Source organism: Protopterus annectens, chromosome 3.part0 (assembly GCF_019279795.1).
Source record: "Protopterus annectens isolate FY-2018-M chromosome 3.part0, PAN1.0, whole genome shotgun sequence".
NCBI lineage: Eukaryota > Metazoa > Chordata > Ceratodontiformes > Protopteridae > Protopterus > Protopterus annectens.
Genome location: NC_056731.1, coordinates 1,418,604,315 through 1,418,624,696, shown reverse-complemented (window position 1 = coordinate 1,418,624,696; position 20,382 = coordinate 1,418,604,315). Strand labels below are relative to the sequence as shown.

General features: G+C 39.2%; 1 protein-coding gene across 1 annotated transcript in view; it reads right to left on the bottom strand.

Moving 5' to 3' along the window:
* The window catches only part of NSMAF (neutral sphingomyelinase activation associated factor), a 2,091,028-nt gene that overhangs the window by 1,327,612 nt on the left and 743,034 nt on the right, over positions 1-20,382 (bottom strand). The window contains exon 10 of the mRNA XM_044065485.1: positions 2,058-2,187. Within this exon, the coding sequence (XP_043921420.1) occupies positions 2,058-2,187 (130 nt within the window). The remainder of the gene's footprint in view (positions 1-2,057; positions 2,188-20,382) is intronic.

The following is a 20,382-nucleotide window of genomic DNA, read 5'->3' as shown; positions in this document are numbered from 1 at the left end:
CCCCAGGGATCAATGTGTATACTTCAGTCATGCCTATGCTAAAGAAGATGTTTGTTTTTATTAACTAGAGTAAATAGGACACTTGCTCTTCTATTTAGTTGTTATATGGGATATTTTGCAGACACCTGGGGCAACAGATCTACTTCAGTAGAACGAACATATTACAAGTTCAAACCACATATGGCCGAGACCATATGTTCAAATTTGTAATAGTGTGAACACTGAAGAAAACAAAAAAACAAAATTACATGTCTGTACCGGGGGGGAGGGGCTATGCCCCCCTGCACTCCCCGCACCCCCCTTACTTAAATATACCAACTCTGAGATCGCACTACATTGCGGAAAAGGGAAATCTTCCTGTTCCGCAGTGTATGGAGATCTCCATTCAGTCCAATTGAACATTTACAAGTTCGAACATATTGTCTCAGCCATATGAGGTTCGAACTTGTTATATGTTCGATCTACTGAAGGGGACCCGGGACAACAGCTGGATAACCTTGTGTTTCTAAACGTTAGCCAAACAGTCCACTTTTGCTATGCTGATAATGTCTTAAGAAGACTGAAACATGCATATCCACAGCTAGGTTTGGCTTTATTAGCCTGAATTTGTCCATTAATCAGCTTATAAAGAAATAAGTCATGAACATTCAGAACTACCATATAGCTGAAATACCTGGTGTCCTTAAAGGGGTCGTCTGCATTTATCCCATAATTCTTTAAGGAATCACACAGTGAAAACTCTGGCTTGGCTAGGTCTTTCTTCTTGTTTTCTCACTATTGTAAAAGTACAGAATAGTATCATTCAGCAAATATCTATTCTCACCTCATATGTTACAAACAGCACTCCTCTTCAGAAAGAGGAGGTCATAAGAAACCTGGGTACTCATGTAGATGACTCTCTCTCATTTGATCTTCATGTTTCTATGACAGTCAGGAAATCCTTCTGTCTGACCTAGTTAATTACCAAGGGAATATCTTTACCCCCCTCAACAGCTTACGCATGCGTGCTGACCCTAACTGTAGCCAAATCCTATCCCTGCTCCTTACCCTAACCTTACACATTTCATTACTAAAACCCTTTCCCTAACAGTACTACTACCAAGATGACACAATTTTGGTTTTGTAACTGGGTTTACTGATAAAGGGCTTTTTTAATGGTAGCAAAGTATTCAGTATTTTGTGATCCACTCTTATAAATCACTCCGTGTTTTGTGAGGCTCTCTCTCTCTCTTTTGGTCTACCAGTCATGACTGAGTTTTATTCCTTTCATGACATATATATATATATATATATAGATATGTAACGCACACACACACACACACACACACACACACATATATATATATATCTATATATATGAGAGAGAGAGAGAGAGAAAGAGAGAGAGAGTGTGCATTAGTTGTACTGGTTAAGTGCCCACTGTACTGTACAATACACTACAAATAGGTTGAATGGTACATCCGACTGCAATCTGGATTCTGCACTGATTGTTCCAGTTCAGATTGTGGCTGAAAAGGTTCTATAAGGACCTATCACTCCAAACATGGATGCCACTTTTCAAATGCCCAAAATGAGACATTTTACTGAATCACAAGATTGTACAGCAAAACCATATCCACAACTAATGCAAATCCCTTTTTTGGCTAAAACAAAAGCTCATTTTTTGTAGAATACAAGGTTTTTATGTTGTTTCATTTACTATTTTCTTGTTTCAGGTACAAAATAATTGTTTTATGCAACTGCTAAAGGCAACTTAGGGAGTATTTTGTCCTAAAAATCTCAGGGCATTGCTATTTTACATGTTTTGTTTTTGTAGAAACCAGGCTGTCCTGCATAAAGAGGTACAGAAGGTAACCCTAATTCCAAATTTAAATATACAGCATTGATGTAGATAAAATATCAGTTTACTCAGTCTTAAATCTGGTTTTCCCTTAAAACTAAATACAGATAATGAATTTCTGCCATCAGCATATCAATGAAAATCTGTTACAAAATCTACTACTTTAGTTTAGCTTCAGACTGTAAAACAAACAAACAAAAAAATTAAATATTACTACCGGATATTCATTGAGTGGCTGGAAGTATAGGTTTTGATCTGTAATGCATACAAGTCCTGGATTGGTCACTAATGGGGCCACCACTTCAGCTCTACATTCCATGTGAGGTACTTCTGAGACATTTTGGAACCTGGAGTGAAAAATTAAAGATGAAATCACAGTCAAGAGCAAACAATCCACAGAAACAGCAGTATTTTAATGAAGGATTGCCACGTTTCTTTGAAAGTCTGAAGAAACGTCCATATTTGACGTGAAAGTGCTTACTCTATGTGTTATTAATAATAAACTTCATCATGCTTGGTACCTTTCTTTTGGTTTGCAATAAGTAAATGCCCTAACATATCCTTGTTCTGCCCCCCTCTGGGTTATTTGTATACAAAATATAAAGGGCAAAAACTACCATGGGAATTTAAGATGAGGCTTCTTAAAATCCTAAATAGCCTAATAAGTACCAACAAACCTAGGAATCTAGTGGTAGTTATCTTTCTGAATCCTAGGGTAGCACATCAGAGTACTGAAGAAGTAACTATCTCATAATAAGGCCACAACAAAATATTTTATAATAGAGAACACTAATGTAAAATGCCTTATAAAATATTCATATATTGTATTCCATTAAAAAGCAATGCTAGGTCTAGATAGTTAACAGGTATATTAAAGTGTGCAATGAAAATCACCTTACTATGATATCACATCCTCAGCTGTTTGACAGCTTTGTGACTAACACATACTAAGTCTTTCCCCTCACCTCACCTTAAAGAATTTCAGAGTTTGAAGCACTCAAGTAGACAGCCCTTCCCAACCTCTGTCTCCCTGTGGATCAGCCCTCCATTTTTTGCCGATGGTACAATCTGAACGCCAGTAATCAGGCTAGTCACTTGCCTGCCTTCTTTTCTAATCACTAAATACAAAGGAGAAGAGGACCTTGCAATCCTTACATATCCACAGACAGCTAAGTTTCTATTTGGATAAAACCAAGAACCATAGGAAAACTGACCAACTATTTATAGCTTTTGCAAAAAACAAAGACCGAATGCTTGTTAGTAAACAAAGCATCCCAAAGTGGATCAACAGTTGCACTGCCAGGCAGGACTACAGCAACCACTACTGCTTTCCTCAGAGGAGTGTCTGCCAAGCCATAATGGAGGCTGACCCTTGTTCTTCAGTGCACACCATCTTCAAACGATATAATTTCTCCTCAGCTTCTAGGGTTAGGGTGGAATTTGCTACTGCTGTTCTATATGGGCTCCTTTGCCTTTATGTCCATTCACCCTTTATGTACATCCTAAAGCTTATTACTGCAGCAGTGAAGCATAAAGAACATAGGTAATGGTAGTGACGTGATGGGGAAGAAAGAGGTAGATTTTTGACGATCTTCACTGTTAGTGTAGCTATTCCCTTACTCCTTGCTCTATGTGGTTTAAGGCAGGTGACACATACCCCACCACCACATTAAGTCCCTTCTCCCATACCAAACTAGTGCATCCCCCCAGTCCCATTGGCATGCATTTCTGGGGAAGACCTTATACTTTTAACACCATTACTGTAATATCATAAGACATACGCAAACATACATTTATATAAAAAAGAATAAACTATATTAACATATTCCCAGTTGCACATATTATACATGACGTATATTCTTTTGCATGCTTATCATCAATTCAGCATTACATAAACTGATCAGTTCCTGCCTTCCCTTAAACTTCATTCCTCCTCCAAAACATTATTCTGCATGTACTGTTCCCACAATTTCCATTTTTCCTGTGTAATTTGCTCCTACCCTTTCCTAAAGATCCCACTTTGTCTTTTTTTTCTCCTCCTTATGCCGGTTACAATATTCAATATGTCAAAAGCATTTGGTTTAGACTTCATTGATTTCCATTTTCTAGTAATTGTTTTTTTGACAGCCACCAGAATTAAACCTAACAAGGTCTTACTGTGTCTAGGCAATTCAGATCCTGTAGCCCAGCTAAAAATATTTCCTTAGTTATACCCATTTGGTCCCCCAATAGTACTCTGTAGGGAATTTTTAAAGTCTATCAAATCATTACACAACCAAGATACATGTTCCAAGTGACCTCTCTCTTCCCCATCACACCACTACCATTTACCATCTACCGGAGTAAAAAATTCTTTGGAGTCTGCTTGGGGTATAAAATACTTATGTGAACACTTACAATAAAGACTCATAAATCTTCTAGACTTTGTTGCATATTTGTAGCCATACATATGTCTTCCCACTGTTTCCTTGTGAATTGCTTATCCAGTCTCTCTTCACAATCTTTTCTAACCTCTTCTGATTGATTTCTATAGTTATTATGCAATATGTTATAAGCTTTACTATTTATCCCTTTTTAACATCAGTTTCTGTTCTAGATTCAATTAAAAACTCTACCAGAGTAGGCCTTTCATTTAAGATTTCCCATATTCCTTTGTCCTTCCCTGTACTTTGATATCAATCCTTGATAAGGGTGTCAGTCTCGAGCCTGCAGTCCAAATATCTACATGGCTTCTTCACATTCTATTCCCTTGCCCTCGCTAGATATTAACTCCCAATACCTTGATCCCTGTGCCAATTTTCTCCAATAAATTCCATCCCCCTCTTGCTTATTCTCTGTAATTCTCTGTAACCCTCATTGCAGTTATCCCTATTGGCAACTTCTCCCTTCTCTATCCTTGTGTTGGCTTAGTTCTTAGAATATTTTCTGCTACTTTATGAACATAATATTCTGTGTAGTTGTTGTTATTCTACTTAAAGATTTGCATCTCCCTTTTCTATCCTCATGTTGGCTTAGTTCTTAAAATACCCTCTGCTACTTCATGAAAATAATATTTTGTGTGGTTGTTGTTATCCTTAAGGATTTAAATCCAAAATCCCACTCTCTCCTTATTTCTTGAATTTCCCCCTTGCTTCAACATCATCCCTTTCCACTATGAATTATAGCTTTCTGCGTGTGTTATGTAAATGAGCCTTAATTGTGTAATTCTGCAATTTCTCTTCAAATCAGGTAATCAGAAGGATCATCTTATCCCAATTGATCATTGCCCTCTTCCCTCAGATAAAATTAAACACTTTGATTACAATCTACAACTTCACCTCAGATTGATAAAATATCACTGGCCTGTGTATAAAACTAAAGGTACTAAAAACATTTTCAATGCTTATATACTTCTAACCAAATCCATAAGCATGAGCTTCCATTTTTTTTGTATTATCTTTCTTTCAGTCTCTTCCCACATATTTGCCACAGCCTTTTAAATCCATACTCCTAAATACTTCATTTTACCATGTCCACACAAATATTGATACTGCTGAACCACTTCATGTACAGACCTACAGCCTTTGTTTTGTCTTCATTAATTTTATATCCCCAAAAAACCTTGAAACTGTCTCAGAATGTTCCACAACACTGAGATGTCCTTTTCTGGTTTTATCACATATGAAATAATATTGTCTGCAAATATAGCCAACTTTTCTTGATTATCATACCTATTATATCCTTAAATTTCTGAGTACCTTATTTTCTTTGCCAATGGTTTGATGTATAAAGCAAATAATGGGGAGAGAGGACAACCCTAGCCTGTTTCCTCTGTTAAGCACAACTTCTCAGAGAGGAACCCTCCCACTTTATTTTTTTCTCAATCCCTCATATATCCTTTTAATTAACCTTAATATTATATCAGGGAATGCAAATGTTTCTCAAAATCCCAGTTTACTCTGTCGAATGCTTTCGCTGCAAAAGGCTCACTAACAACAGCAGTATTTTCTTACATTCTGCTTTTCTCTGGATTATCATTGTTCTATTAATGTTGTAAAATGGTTGCCTTTCCTCCATAAAACCACAGTGATCCATAGCTATTAATTTTGGTAACACTTTTGCCATTCTTCTAGCTATTACAGACATATACACTTTAAAATAATGGTTTAAAATTGAAATGGACCTATGTAAAGCTGGGTCTGATTGGTATTTCCCATTTTTAGGTATTACTGCCATCACAGTTTTCTTGCAGGACATTAGTACTTCCTTTCCTTTTAAAATACTTTTAAACAAAACCTTTGTAGATCTTTATCACTTTTTTCCCTCAAAACTTCCACAGGAATACCATCTTTTCCTGGAGACTTTCTTGCAAATTGATCATATGTCACGCTTTTCATCTCATCTCTTCCTATCTTAACTGTTAATTGTTAAATCTCATCTACATCTAACCCTGGTATACTTATATCTTCCATAAATAATTCCATTTGTGCTTTTTCTTGATTTCCACATTCCCCTGCTTTATAAGAATTTTTATAATTGTTTTTAAATATTTTAAATATCTCCAATACAGGATCTCTGCTTATTTTTCTTGTTATAGGCTCCCTAAGTGTAGGAGCAACTCTTTCTGCTTTAAGTTGCCTAAGTCATTGTGCTAAGAATTTTTGTACACAGGAGCTATTATAAAAAAAATTGCTTAACAGCAATCTTTCTAAACTCATGCATATTATCCAGATACTGCCTTATTTTCTTTTTAGCAACCTCCAGCTGTGCCTCGTGTTATGTGAGATTACAGTTATTCTGCAGTACTTTAACATTTGCTAGCCCCTATAAATAATTCTTGTTACTTCTTAACCATATCTCTTTTTCTTTTACTCCTACTCTATTTTTAAACTTCACTTTCATTTCATCCCACTCACTAGTCATAACTTCCGAAGAAATTTCTATCTTCCCTAATAATTCTCAAATAATTTCCACTACCCATTCCTTAAATTCCATTCTTTTTAACAAGTAGTTGGGGAAGTGCCAGTGTCTCATTTTACTTCATTACCCTGCATTTTTATCTTAGTTGCTGCTGATATGAAATAGTTATTGGATGTGTATGTTGAAGCTTTTAATTAAAAATACATGTTCCAGAGGAATATAATTTCTTTCTAGTCTAGACCAGTCATTGCACCTTGGGGAATAATTTATACATTCACTGAGTTCGCACTACTGAATTCACATCTTTCATACCAAACATTTTCATAACGGTCTTCAAATATTTACCCTTTTTTGTTATATGTTCCCTTCTAGGTCACCCAGATACATATTCACTGTTAGAAATCAACTTCCAATCCGCAACTATAAGTAATGTTGCATGATGAAAGATAATTATTCTCCAAAATTTTTCATAAGCTCCATAATAGCAATTTTAGGTTGGATATAAATGCATGCAAGAGTAATAATCCTTCCTTGCCAGTTGCCCATTACTATCACAAATTTACCATTACTATCTTTTTTCCCTTTTCTATTACTATTGGACTTCCTCTAGCAATTGGTACAAGTACTCTTTTTCTTTTGTCCCTGATATTCTGCTCAATATCCATGCTAAAATCCTTTCTTTATCAAATTCACATGCAAACTTCTTTCAAAATGTGCCTCATATGTAGCACTGCTATTAGCACTCTGCATTTCTTAACATAATGCTTACCTTTCTGTCTATATCCGTGAGGTTATTTACATTCTAAAATAATATATTTATTGACGCCATTATAAGTTATTATTCCCACCTATTACATATGGCAGCTTTTTAAAGGTCTACCTTTTGTGTTACATGCATCCACTAATGTTTGGCAGATTGATCCTTTATACCGTTGTTTCTTGTCCATTTAAACCTTTGTCACATTTTAATAAGCTTTTTGTTTTAATGAAAATCACACCCCAGATCACCCTCATAACCTGTTAACTTACAACAAAAACACAAAACTATGTACATCATGAAATAATGAAGTTGAATCCTCCTGATGGGAACAACTGTACTACATCGACAGCTGTACCTGCAGGCATTAATTAAACTAAAATTAAGGTTGCCCATGCTAAGCCACATGTTACAGGCTATGCTCCTACTTACACTAACTGATGTCTGTTATTGTCTTTGTACTAACTGCTGTCTGTTATTGTCTTATCTTTATTCCCCTCTCAGATATGAAAAACAACTTGTATGCTTTCAGAAAACATTAAAACTAAGAAAAATTGCACTGGCTATCTTTAAATACAAACAAATTATACACTGTTCTAGTAAATGCATTCAAGTATTTAGTTGTCAGATTCACTTCTAATAATTTCAAACTTATTTTTACTGAACACCTTGCCCTTGTACCTTTTCATTTTATGTTTCTCTCAGTAAACAATGTCCGGACCTCTTGATTTACTTCATTCGATTTCAGTCATTTTATTTCCATAGAAACAAGAACAAAATGTAGTGTTACCCAAAACTACAGACTTTTCAACTGGCACTGAACATGTTTGCTAAAAGAAAATTATTCATTAAATTGTGGCCTTTCATTTAAAAAAAAACTGTCATTAGATTAACCCAAGGGCATTAATCCAGACAGTCTCCTATGTAAAAGGTAAAGAAAACATTTTAATTCTACATACAAGTATTGCACTTTTAAACCCCATCCCCCACTCCAATAGCCCAAAATTGCAACCTACAGACTTAACAGTATTTTTGTCCAGCCTTTCTTCTCTGTTTACATTGTAATGCCTGCATTTTTAAAACCAAAAAAGAAAAAAACGGCTTACTACATAACATGCAATTTATATCACAAAATGTTTTATACAAATACTGTTGAGAACAACTGATTTACTTACATTAACTTTTCCCTCCTTCCCCTTTTCTGTTTCTTTTTCTCCTATTTAATGTCCTTCCAAACATTAATGACACAAAGGGGCATATGCCTCTCAGTCCTCCAACAAGTTTAACACAGTCATCAAAAATCCAACCTTTCTCAGTCACCTTTTCTTGAAAAGCCATATTTCACAAATGTGATAGATGGTTTACAGTCTCATGTTTATTCACTAATTTCAGTACTGCTGTTCGTTTATTCACTAATTTTAGTATTGCTGTTCTTATTCCTGTTCATCTCCATATCCCAGCCCCAAATTCTGGTTCATGTCCAAGGTGTTCCCAATTCTTCCAGTCAAATTATGTGCTTTTTGGTGTCCCTCAAGCATTTTTCTTTAGAACACTGGAAAATATTTCAAGGGCAAGGTCTCTCTATGAGCCTTATCAGAAGAAAGTGATACAGAGTCCCCTTCTATTTGATGGCTCACCCTTTATTGGACAAACTTCTCCCTTAACCTGTTCTAGATCAAAAATTACTTTGATCCTCCAGGAAAAATATTCTGAAGACAGATGGATACAGCAGCTTGAATTTCACACCTGCCTCTTAACATTCCCTCATTGCTGGTATAAATTTGCTGTGCTTCTGCCTGGTATACAGTGAGCGATCATTTTTCACAAATACTCTACTGTCTCCAATTTTTAATATTTTGCCCTTCTGACACAGTTTTGTCAGAATCAACTCTTTGACTGGCATGACTGCATCTTTCCTACATCAGATCTTGGCTGCTTTCTTATGACCAGGTTTGGAGTATACACTCAATGTGCTCTTTCAGTTAACAAATCCTGCTGTAGAATACCAGTCCATTTACTTATTTGTGCTTTCATAACACTAATACAATCGGTTTCTTCCAATTTCTCTGATACAGCAAAAAATCTCAAGTTTTAACTTTGCCATTTGTTGAAACAACTCTTCTTAAGCAATTTCATACTTGGCCAGTCTTTTCTTCCTTTCACCCTCTGATTGTTGCAGTTTTATCAGTTCGGCTAAATACCTGTTTAAATCTTCTTCCATTTTTCCAGCCTTTTATTTTTAAGTTGATATACTCCTTCAATGTTTCATTTATTTTAATCAGTTCTGAGCACATTTAACTTATCTTTTCCATAACATAATGGAAGCCATCTCTTGAACCAACACTGGAGCCTGAACTGCTTTTTGCTGAACAGCTGCAGGATTCTTCCTAGGCAGTGTTTTCTCTTCACCTTTCTTAGTCAGTTTTATTTCAGGCTGTTTTAACTTTCTTCTTTGCTGGCATCCAGGCAGTGCACTTCTTAGCAAGTAACTGAATTTTACTAAAACAGGCATAATTTGTGACCCTTCCCTTATCTATCAGTTTCTGTGCTTCACAGTGAGAGAGCTGAAATTAAGCTGCTGATCAGCGAGTAGTCATATTAGAAAGCCTCCCATCAACCTATCCTCAAGGGTAGATCCCAAACCCCATTCATATATATATAACACAAATACCCCATTCAGCTTGTGTGTTTATTTTGTTTAATGCATATTCATTTATTTTTAACATCTGCAAGACTCCACTATTATAAAAATACAAATCTCTCACAACCACTCCCCTCCAACATTATTTACAAAAGTGTGGTCATTTTTGGCCACAGCTTTTAATGCTGCGTTTCCAGCTGATGTGAAATGATACAAAAATTACTCCCTCCTCATTCCATAAATAGTTGCTAAATGTCATCTTTATACACTCTTACAGATCAGTATCAGGAAGTTACTCATAACAGTAAAAGCGTTAGGTTTCTTTACAATATCAACAGAATACAGCACTTCATTGGGAAAAACAGCTTAAGATTTAATTCACACAAAGTCTCAATCTAGGCACAAAATATGTAGGAGTACTAGTAACAAAACTGTTGCAGAATTCAAGAAGTGGTGTGACCATTGTCATGTAAAGTGGGAAAGATATTTGTTTCTTAGTTGAAAATTCCTAAGAAAACACATGATATAAACTGCATGTTATACACACTAAAGCAGTGTTCTGTAGTGTGTATTCAAGCATATTTTAAATGTGTGGGAGGTCCTCTTCAGAGACTGTCGTATGTGTTAAAGATACACCAGTAAACAATTACTTTTTAGTTGCAAGAAATATGGGCTTTAAAATAAAACAAAAGAAAGACTAGACAAAAGCATGCTTAATGCTAATATGCTGTGATCTTGGGCTGCTATGGTTGAGGGTGGGGTGTAAAAGTGCACTGATTATATTACATGTAGAATGAATATATTTTCTCTTATTTTTAATAAAGATAAATGTCTAGAAGAATGCCATTGGCTTGAACTATAAACAAGTAGACTAGAAAAATAAGACAAAATGACAAAAGTCATAAAAAATGCCAAGTTTCTTACATCTGCAAAGATACTGTATTTTTTTTTCTGTATTAGTTTTAAAGACTGTAAAATTATTGTTCTTTTTAATGTTTTGTAATACCTTGGAGTTTTTCTCCCTGGGCCTGTGGCGAAAATGCGCTCCTACTCGAACTTTCCCAGTAATCAAATGTCTATAAATAAATTAGCTTATTTTGTATTCCCCCATTAACAAATGTTTAGTGGGGGTCAAAAAGTAAGCAGCTGAAGGCAGCTGTACATTCTGTTCTGGGTAAAATTTACAAAGATTCACTACTGACTTATGTGGAGAGATGGGCCGTCTGCAGATGGAAGCAATTAATCTCGACAGTTCTGAGCATTCTTTGCTAAGGGAAATGAAAACTTTAAAGGTGCAATATCAAACAGTTCAGTGAAAAATAAACTTTAAATTTACATGGTCAATAAGAGGCAGTAGCATCTCTAGCAGCCTTTCCACTTTAGTCCATTTAATAGAACACTGAACAATTTAGTTTCATTTAATGATAACCAGTGCAGTTTTTCTTAGGGCTAAAATTCTGAAAGCATATAAACTGTTTTTCACATCAGGGATGGGAATATAGATACGAAAAGAACAGACAACAACCAGTGAAAGTGGGAACACAGCTGCCTGTGCTTTAACATGGATGACCTTAGATAATACCTGCACTTGCAGCTGTTGATTTGAGAACACTGCTCCTATCTGGAGGGTTAAATTTCATTTTTTTAAGATATAAATAGTTTTGCACATCTATTCTAAGTTAATAGGGATGGGAGTCTTTTGAAATTTTTTTTTGTTTGCTTGAAGGTTTTCATTAAAAAAAGTCTTGAAATGTAATACAATTTCAAATGGAAATAAGAAGAAACAACTACATAAAAGATCAGCCTGCCAAACATTAGTATGTGAATGTGACTCAAAAGTTGGAAATAAGAAGTTATGTCTTACCATAACGATTCATGTGAATTGTTCATCTCGCCTTTGTTCTTACACACGGGTTCAGAGCCGATCCTCGGCTCAGAGTAGGACGCATCACTAGCTCGCATCTTCGAGAAAGCTCGAGGCACAGTAATATCCCATGATCCTCCGGTGCTAACCCTCAGATCTAGTTTGCTATACCAGAAGAATCCCTCTTAGAAATGTGTCTAAAACACTTATGAACAAATACTACAAATTGTCTGAAACCCTACTGCCAGGTAGAGGATAAAAGATGCCATTACTGATGTTAATAACATGTCAACCATACCTAGAAAAGGCTGAAAAGGAATCTAATCGAAAACCGTTCTCCCAGACCGTAGGACGGGATGGAGGAATGTAAGAACAAAGGCGAGATGAACAATTCACATGGATCGTTATGGTAAGACATAACTTCTTAATGTGAAATTGTTCAATCTCGCCGTTTGTTCTTACACACGGGTAGCATCCCTAGCTCCTTTTTTCCCAGGTGGCTCAAGGGAGAACATTCCTGAGTACAGTGGAACCAAATGTCGCCCTGTCCCAGGAGCTCTTGTCTAGCTTGTAGTGGGCAATAAAGGTATGTGGTTTTGCCCAAGTTGCCGCTGCACAAATGGTATCTAAAGGCAAACGAGCGGTATGGGCTGAAGAGGTAGCAATCGCCCTTGTAGAATGAGCTCTGGGTTTGAAAGGAAGTTGTTGTTTGGATTCAGCATATACGAAATTTATGCAATCTGAGAGCCATTTGGATAAGGTAACCTTCATTACTGCCTGTCCTTTTCTTTGGTCAGCATATGAGACAAATAGTTGATCCGAGTTTCTGTACTCCTTTGTCCTATGTAAGTAAAATCTTAGTTGTCTGTGAACGTCCAACTTGTGCAATGTGTATTCCAGCTTATTGGAATGATTTTTAAAGAAGGTAGGCAGTTCAATAGATTGATTGATGTTCTGAATCGAACAAACCTTCGGAAGAAAGGATGGGTTGGTGCGCAAGGTTACTCTATCCGGATGAAAAATCATGTACGGGGTTCGGATAGATAGAGCCTGTAACTCTGAAACTCTTCTGGCTGAAGTGATGGCAACCAGGAAAAGTGTTTTCCACGAAAGCAATTTTAACGGAGTTGTGGTTGCTGGTTCAAAAGGGGCAACATGAGTTGTGACAGCATGAGATTAAGATTCCAAGGTGCTATTGGATTATGAAAAGGGGGACGGAGATGAAAAGTACCTTTCATGAAGGCTTTACAAAGCCTGTGAGACATAAGAGAACCATCCTTACGGCCAGTATGAAAATTGGATATAGCGGCCAGTTGAACCCTTATAGTGGATGTTGATGCTCCTTCTTGAAAAAGTGAGGAAAGGAAATCTAGTATCTTGTGTACTGGGGCCCCGAATGGATCTATACCTTGTTTGGAGGCCCAGTGCACAAAACAGTTCCATTTGCTGATGTACAATTTTCTTGTAGATGGTTTGTGAGAAGATACAATAATTTGTTGTACTGCAGGAGATAGTAACTCCGACCTGGCTAAGATGGGAAGCGGAGCAGCCAAGCTGTCAGTTTGAGGGACTTGAGGAAGGTGTGAGGAACTCCCGACGAGTGTGTCAACAGATCTGGCTCTGGGTCTAGAATCCATGGTTCCTCCACTTGATGGGATTGAAGGAAGGGTAACCAGATTTGTCGAGGCCAGAATGGGGCTATCAGTATTATGGTCCTGTCCAGACGTTTGGCTTTCTGCAAAAACCTGGGAATTAGTGGAACAGGAGGAAAAGCATAAAGGAGACCCGGGGGCCAATCGTATACCAGTGCGTCCCTGGGGAGACCCCCTGGGGGGGGTAACAGGGCAAAATAGCTTCTGCATTTGGCATTCAAAGGGGATGCAAACAGGTCGCAGCAAGGCTGGCCCCATCTGCGGAAGATCTCTTCCGCCACTTGACGTTTGAGGGACCACTTGTGAGGGAACAGGATGGCTCTGCTCAACCTGTCCGCGATTACGTTGGAAATCCCCAGGATGTGCGTTGCTATCAGAAAGCGTCCAGTGGACTTTGCCCATTGCCAAATTCTGAGGGCCTCTCTGCATAACGGGTAAGATCTGGTTCCCCCTTGCTTGTTTATGTACCAGACCACTGACATGTTGCCTGTCTGAACTGTCACTGTTCCCCGAGGTAAGGACTCGTCAAAGTGTTGCAACGCTAGAATCACTGCCCTCATCTCTAGAACATTGATGTGCAGATTGTACTCCATGTTGGACCATTGACCTTGGACTGTTTGGCCCTGAAAGAATCCCCCCCACCCTATCAGGGAAGCGTCCGTGGTTAGAGTTGCTACCGGACTGGGTAATACAAAGGGTCATCCTAGTGTTAGCTCTTGACTGGGTATCCACCACAAGAGGTCCTTCTTGCAATAATTCGTGATCAAGATCTCGTGAGACAGTGGAAGTTGTAGATACGACCACTGGGCGAATAGCATCCATTGAAGGATCCTCATGTGCATTCTGCCTAAAGGAACTACAAGAAGGGATGCTGCCATCAAGCCTAGCACTCTTAAAACTTGTCGTGCAGAGACTCTGTTGTTGTGAAGAAGGAGCGAAATTTGGTGCCTGAGGTCTGACACTCTTGATGGGGGGAGAGTAACTTGAGCCAGGGAAGTGTCGAACTGTGCTCCTATAAATAAGATACGCTGTGACGGCGATAAGACAGATTTTCCAAAATTCACCGTTATGCCTAGTGAAGAGCAAAGATTGATGGCGTAGTCCCTGGCTTGTAGAAGACGACACTTGGTGGTGGCGGAAAGGAGCCAGTCGTCTAGATAAGGAAACACCCAGAATCCCTTTCGTCTCAACTGAGACGCTACTACTGCCATGCATTTGGTGAACACCCTGGGGGCTGAGGTGAGACCAAAGGGCAGAGCACGAAACTGGAAATGACTGGCTCCCAGCCGGAAGCGCAAATGATCTCTGGACACCCTGGCCATTTTGATATGGTAGTATGAGTCTTTGAGATCTATAGAGCACATCCATTCGCCCTTTTGCAGAAAAGGGAGGATTGACTGAAGCGTGACCATCCGGAACTTTTCCTTTTTTACAAAGGTATTTAACTTGCTGAGGTCTAAAATTGGCCTCCAGTCCCCTGTTTTCTTTGGAACTAAAAAGAACCTTGAGTAAGTTCCGGATCCTATTTGGTCCGCTGGGAGTGGTTGGATGACTTTGTTTTCGAGCAACCTTCTTATCTCTATGGTTGCTTGGTCTCGCAGACTGGGTGGAACATCTGGGAGTTTTTTGGAGTTTGGTGGTATTTTTATGAAGGGAATGTTGTAGCCTCTGGTAACTATGCTTTTTACCCAGTAATCTGATGTAAGATTTAGCCAGGCCCCTGGGTATAAAGCCAAGCGACACCCAACTGCCTCCAGAGTAGGACAGCCGGGCCTGCACTCAGGAGTGCTGGAAGGGTTTGCCAGAGAAGGTCTCTCTGTCACCCTGATTTTGCGGACCCCCTCTGCCGGCTGGGCATCGTCGTCTTCCATTTCTTCCCCCTCCTCTGCCTCTGGAGGGGGCGTCACTTTGGGTGTGTTGAAAAGATCCCAGAGTCTTTCAGAACCACATCTTTCCTCCTCGTTGCCCTTTAGGGTAGGGTCTAGATGGAACGGAAAAGCGGACCCCTACGGCTGACAGGTTCTTCCCTTCTTGTTCACACCTCGTGAGAGTCTCCTTTACTTTGGGCCCAAACAGGGAGGCACCATCAAATGGGGCATTGGCAAAGGAAGACTTAAAGGCTTCCGCAAAGGAGCATAAGCGCAACCAGGATTGTCTTCTCAGTGCAATCGCTGAAGCTGCCGCTCTACTCGATCTATCGGCTGCGTATGAAATCAGCCTCATGGACGAGTTGACTATGGAATTTAGGGTGTTAAGTTGCGCTGTCACTTTCTTGGCGACAGCAGCATCTGTGTGTCCCTGAAGAGTATCTCCTAATTCCTTAATGAGATCTCTTTATAAACGCGTAAAATGCGTAAGGTAGTTGAGCGATCGAATGGAAAAAGTCGCCGAACTAAATATGCGCTTCCCATATCTGTCCATTGTCCTAGAATCCTTATTAGGAGGATGGACAGAGGAAGATGATTCAGACATCTCTTTCTTAGTGGCCGCCGCCACCACCATAGTGTCTACAGGAACTCCTTTTGTAAGATAGGCTTTATCTTGGGGAGCTGTCATATATTTGTTGGGTTTACGCTGGACTGGTTCCACTGTATCAGGTGTTTCCCAAGCCCTCCAAGCTACTAGATCCATGAGATCGTCAAAGGGAGGAGTCACCCAGGAGGTAGAAGGTTGAGTCCCAAATGCCTTCAGTAAAACCGATTCATCCGCAGAAGGGGTAAGGGTTTGCCAGTCCCCTCTTTGCTTCAGGATTTCCAAAATGTCTGCAAAAGAGACATCCTCAGAGGTGGACCGTGGGGACCCTTCTGTTTCATCTAAATCAGTATCAGATGTAACAGATTCCTGTGGGGCATCTATGTGCCTCCTCTTGCACAGTCGTTTCCTCAGAACATCCTCAGTGGGAGCTTCTGGGGATGCATCTGAGGAACCAGATTCTCCCTGTGGGGACTTCTGAGGCATTGGGTCTCGACGCTTGGTAGGTACCGAAGGCACAGAAGCAGAACAGGGACCTTTTGGGGAAGGAGATAAAGAAGCCGATGAAGTAAGTGTCTGATCTGACAAGACCTTCCTCATGATGTCAAAGGCACCGGTGCCCCGACCCGAAGATCTGACCCGATCTGAAGAAGGAGGTAGTTTCTCCGGAATCGGAACCACGGGCTCCGACACAGAGGACAGATCCGAACTGATCTGAGCCGAGGCACCGAGAGGAAGAGTCGGAACCAAAATCTCGGTTCGACTATCCCCCCCGGAACCCAGGAAAGATGTTTGGCTCCGAGACTCTCCGGCTGGTTCTGAAGGAGTCGAGGTCAACGGAGCCGATAGCACTACTGGAGGCTTCAGCACCGAGGGCTCTGCAATCATCGGTTCTTCGACTCCTAACACCGATGACTCGACGGGTCTCAGAGGAGGAAGTGTCGGGGGAGCTGGAATAGCTTTGAGTTTCGAAACCAACTGGGACGAAACCTCGAGTAATTTTGACAAAGCCGAGTTCTCCATAAGCTTCTGTACCATTCGGTCCACATCGGAGTCGGAAAGTGGCCTCGAAGAACGGGTCGAAGGGATCGAAGCCGTCACCGAGCGAAGGATAGTAGATGGTGGTACCTCTGATACCGGCTCCAAGACCTGAGCCTCGTGCAGAGATAAGGTCTCGACACCCGGCACCGAAGTCATAGGAGCCGGTGTCCAAATTTGAGAAGAGGTGCTCGGAGCACAGGTTGATAGCACCATCTCCTTCGACAACCATGTTGCTATTGTCATTAGAAAGTCCTTCTATCTGGCACACCTCATTACAAAAGGTTTCTCATCCAGGAAGAAAAAGTCATAATCCCTCTCTACTCATCCCTCATTAGACCCATTATAGAGTATAATGCTCCATTTGGTATGTTCTTCAGTTGACAGCTACAGCAACTGGAGATGCCACAAAAATTCCTCACAAAGAGGATCCTAGGACTCAAACACATGACCTATACAGACAGACTCAAAAAAACTCCAGCTTTACTCAGTCTCATACCACCTACTTAGAGGCGATCTCTGATTTGCATACAAAGCCATGCCTGACCCAGTGTTACTAGACATGCTTCATCTAAAAAAAGACTCAGTCCCTCCACACCACTCGCTCAAAGACCTCAACCTCATCACCACAATAAACAGAACCTGCTGGAGGGACAGGTTCCTAACGCAAAGACTTCCCCTACTCTGGAATAAACTCCCCATTTATGTCAAGCAGAGCACTTCACTAGCTCTCTTCAAGAGAAATCTTGATGACTGAATACGTAATGGGAAATTCACCCCAGGGATCACTTCAACAGCCTTGCTCGATAGGGGCACACGGAACTTACGTCCAGCAACAGGATGACTGGGAATATTCTTGGACTAGGTTTGTACTGGTTCCAGGGCCATTAGCCTAGTACTCACCTATGATATTCAGCAAAATATCAGGGACAAATGAAAAGGGGAGTAATTATACTAATTGCTAGAGGGGTTCAAATAGTGATAGAAGAGGGGAAAAAAGACAACTGTAGATTGGCAAGAGAGGAGGATTACACTGGTATGTATTTACATTCTACCAAAAACTGCTACTATGCAGTTTAGTAAAATTGGGAGAAATAATCAACTTTCAGCGAGGAATATTACTTATAGGTGGGGGCTGGATGTACCATGGGGCATAAAAGAGAAAACATAACAAAAGAGGGTAGAGACTATTTCTTATGGAAGCTGTAAATTCATTAGTAGGAACTTGGACAGAATTTACATATTATTCCTGGAGGTACAATAACTGCACTAGACTAGATAGAAAGTATATTTCAAAGGAACATGTTTAATTAATTGAAAATTCAATAACTATTTCAGATTATGCCCCAATAAATACTAACATAAAAATGCACAGTAATGAAGTAAAATTGAGACACTTTCACTTTCCAGTCTACCTGTTAAGGAAAAGGTAGTGGAAATTATTCAAGAGTTAGCAAGGAAGATAGAAATATCTTCAGATGTTACAGCTACAAAGTTGGATAAAATGAAAATGGAGTTTAAAAACGGTACAAACAAAAGCAAAAGAGATCTTGTCAGAAATTAATAGGAATTACTTAGAGTGGCTGACAAAAGGTTAAAATATTGCAGAATAAGAGGTACAAACACAGAGTACTAAAGATAAGATAATACACATGAGTTTAAACAAATTGATGTTAAGCAACTAATTATTGATAACGCCAGAGCACAAAAACTTTTAGCACAATGATTTAGGCACCAGAAAGTAGAAAGCTTTTCACCAAACTAAAGAGATTATAAAAAAATAATAAACTGAGACTCTTACAGGTTTCAGAAATATTTTTTTTGAAATTTTATTTAAATTTGTATAAAGCAGAGAAACGTGGAAATAAAGACCACAGATGGAGATATTTATGGAAGATTTAAACATGCAAAGGTTAGAGGTAGATGAGGCTCAAAAAGAGCTAAGGTAGGGAGACATAAGATAAAAATGGTGGTACATAATCAATCTTCAGAAATGTCTCCAGGAAGAGATGACATTTCTGTGGAAATCTGAAAGTTAGTAGGCAAGAAAGTGATAAAGATCTGGAAGATTTTATTTTTAAAGGAGAGGAAACACCAATATCTTGGCTGAAAGCTGCTGTGGCTGTATTACCTAAAGATGGCAAAGGTCCATCAGACCCAGCTTCATATAGACCTACTTCTATTTAAAATCATGAATATAAATACTAGCTAAAAGAAAGGCAAAGGTTTGGCCAAAATTGATAGATATGGATCAATGTATTTTGTGTAGGGGAGGCAAATATTTGACACCCTTAAAAGAACAGAGATGATCCAGACAGAAGCTGAATGCAAGAAAATACCACTGTTAGTCAGTCTTGATGCAGAGAAAGTGGGCAATAGAGTAAGCAGGGACTTTATGAGTAATTAGGAGGATATGAAGTATCAGAGGCAAGAATTAAAATGGGAGAGTTCCTCTCTGGTAAGTTATGTTTAAGCAGAGGAACCAGGACTTGGTGTCCTCCTTCCCTTTTGTTATTTAATTTATATTTAGAGCCTTTGGCAAATAAAATAAGGGACTCAGGAATGCAAGTACATAACTAGTATGGTAGTCAAGAAAAGTTGGCTTTATTTGCTGATACTATTTTGTACCTGATACATACAGAAAAGGACATCTCAGTGTTGTGACACATTCTGAGGCACTTTCAAGTCTTTCTGGGATATAAAATTAATGAACATATAAAAAAAGAAGTTATGTACTCACCATAACATTCCATGCATGTTGTCCATCTTGCCTTCATTCTTAACTAGTTGGGTTCGGTTCCAACTCGGCCTTATACAAAAGTTCGAGTTCTTCTACTAGCTCGTGGCTGAAACCCTATCCCATCATGCCCTAGGAAAGCTCCCCAGATCTTGCTTGCTGATACAATAGGTACCAAATGAACAATCTAATACCTTATAGAGCAATTAAGAAGGCCAGAGAACATCAATTACCAATTGTATCTGCTGGGTCCTCCAGGAGCCAAAATCTGGGGGAAGGAGGGTGGGATAGACAACACAAATGGAACATTATGGTGAGTACATTTCTTTTTTATGTGATGTTGTCCTATCCCACCTTCATTCTTAACTGGTTGGGACAGCATCCCTAGCACCATCTTTCTTGGGTGGCTCAAGGGAGAATATTCTTCAGAACAGTGGACCCAAAAGAGGCCCTGTTCTTGGAGGCCAAATCCACTTTGTAAT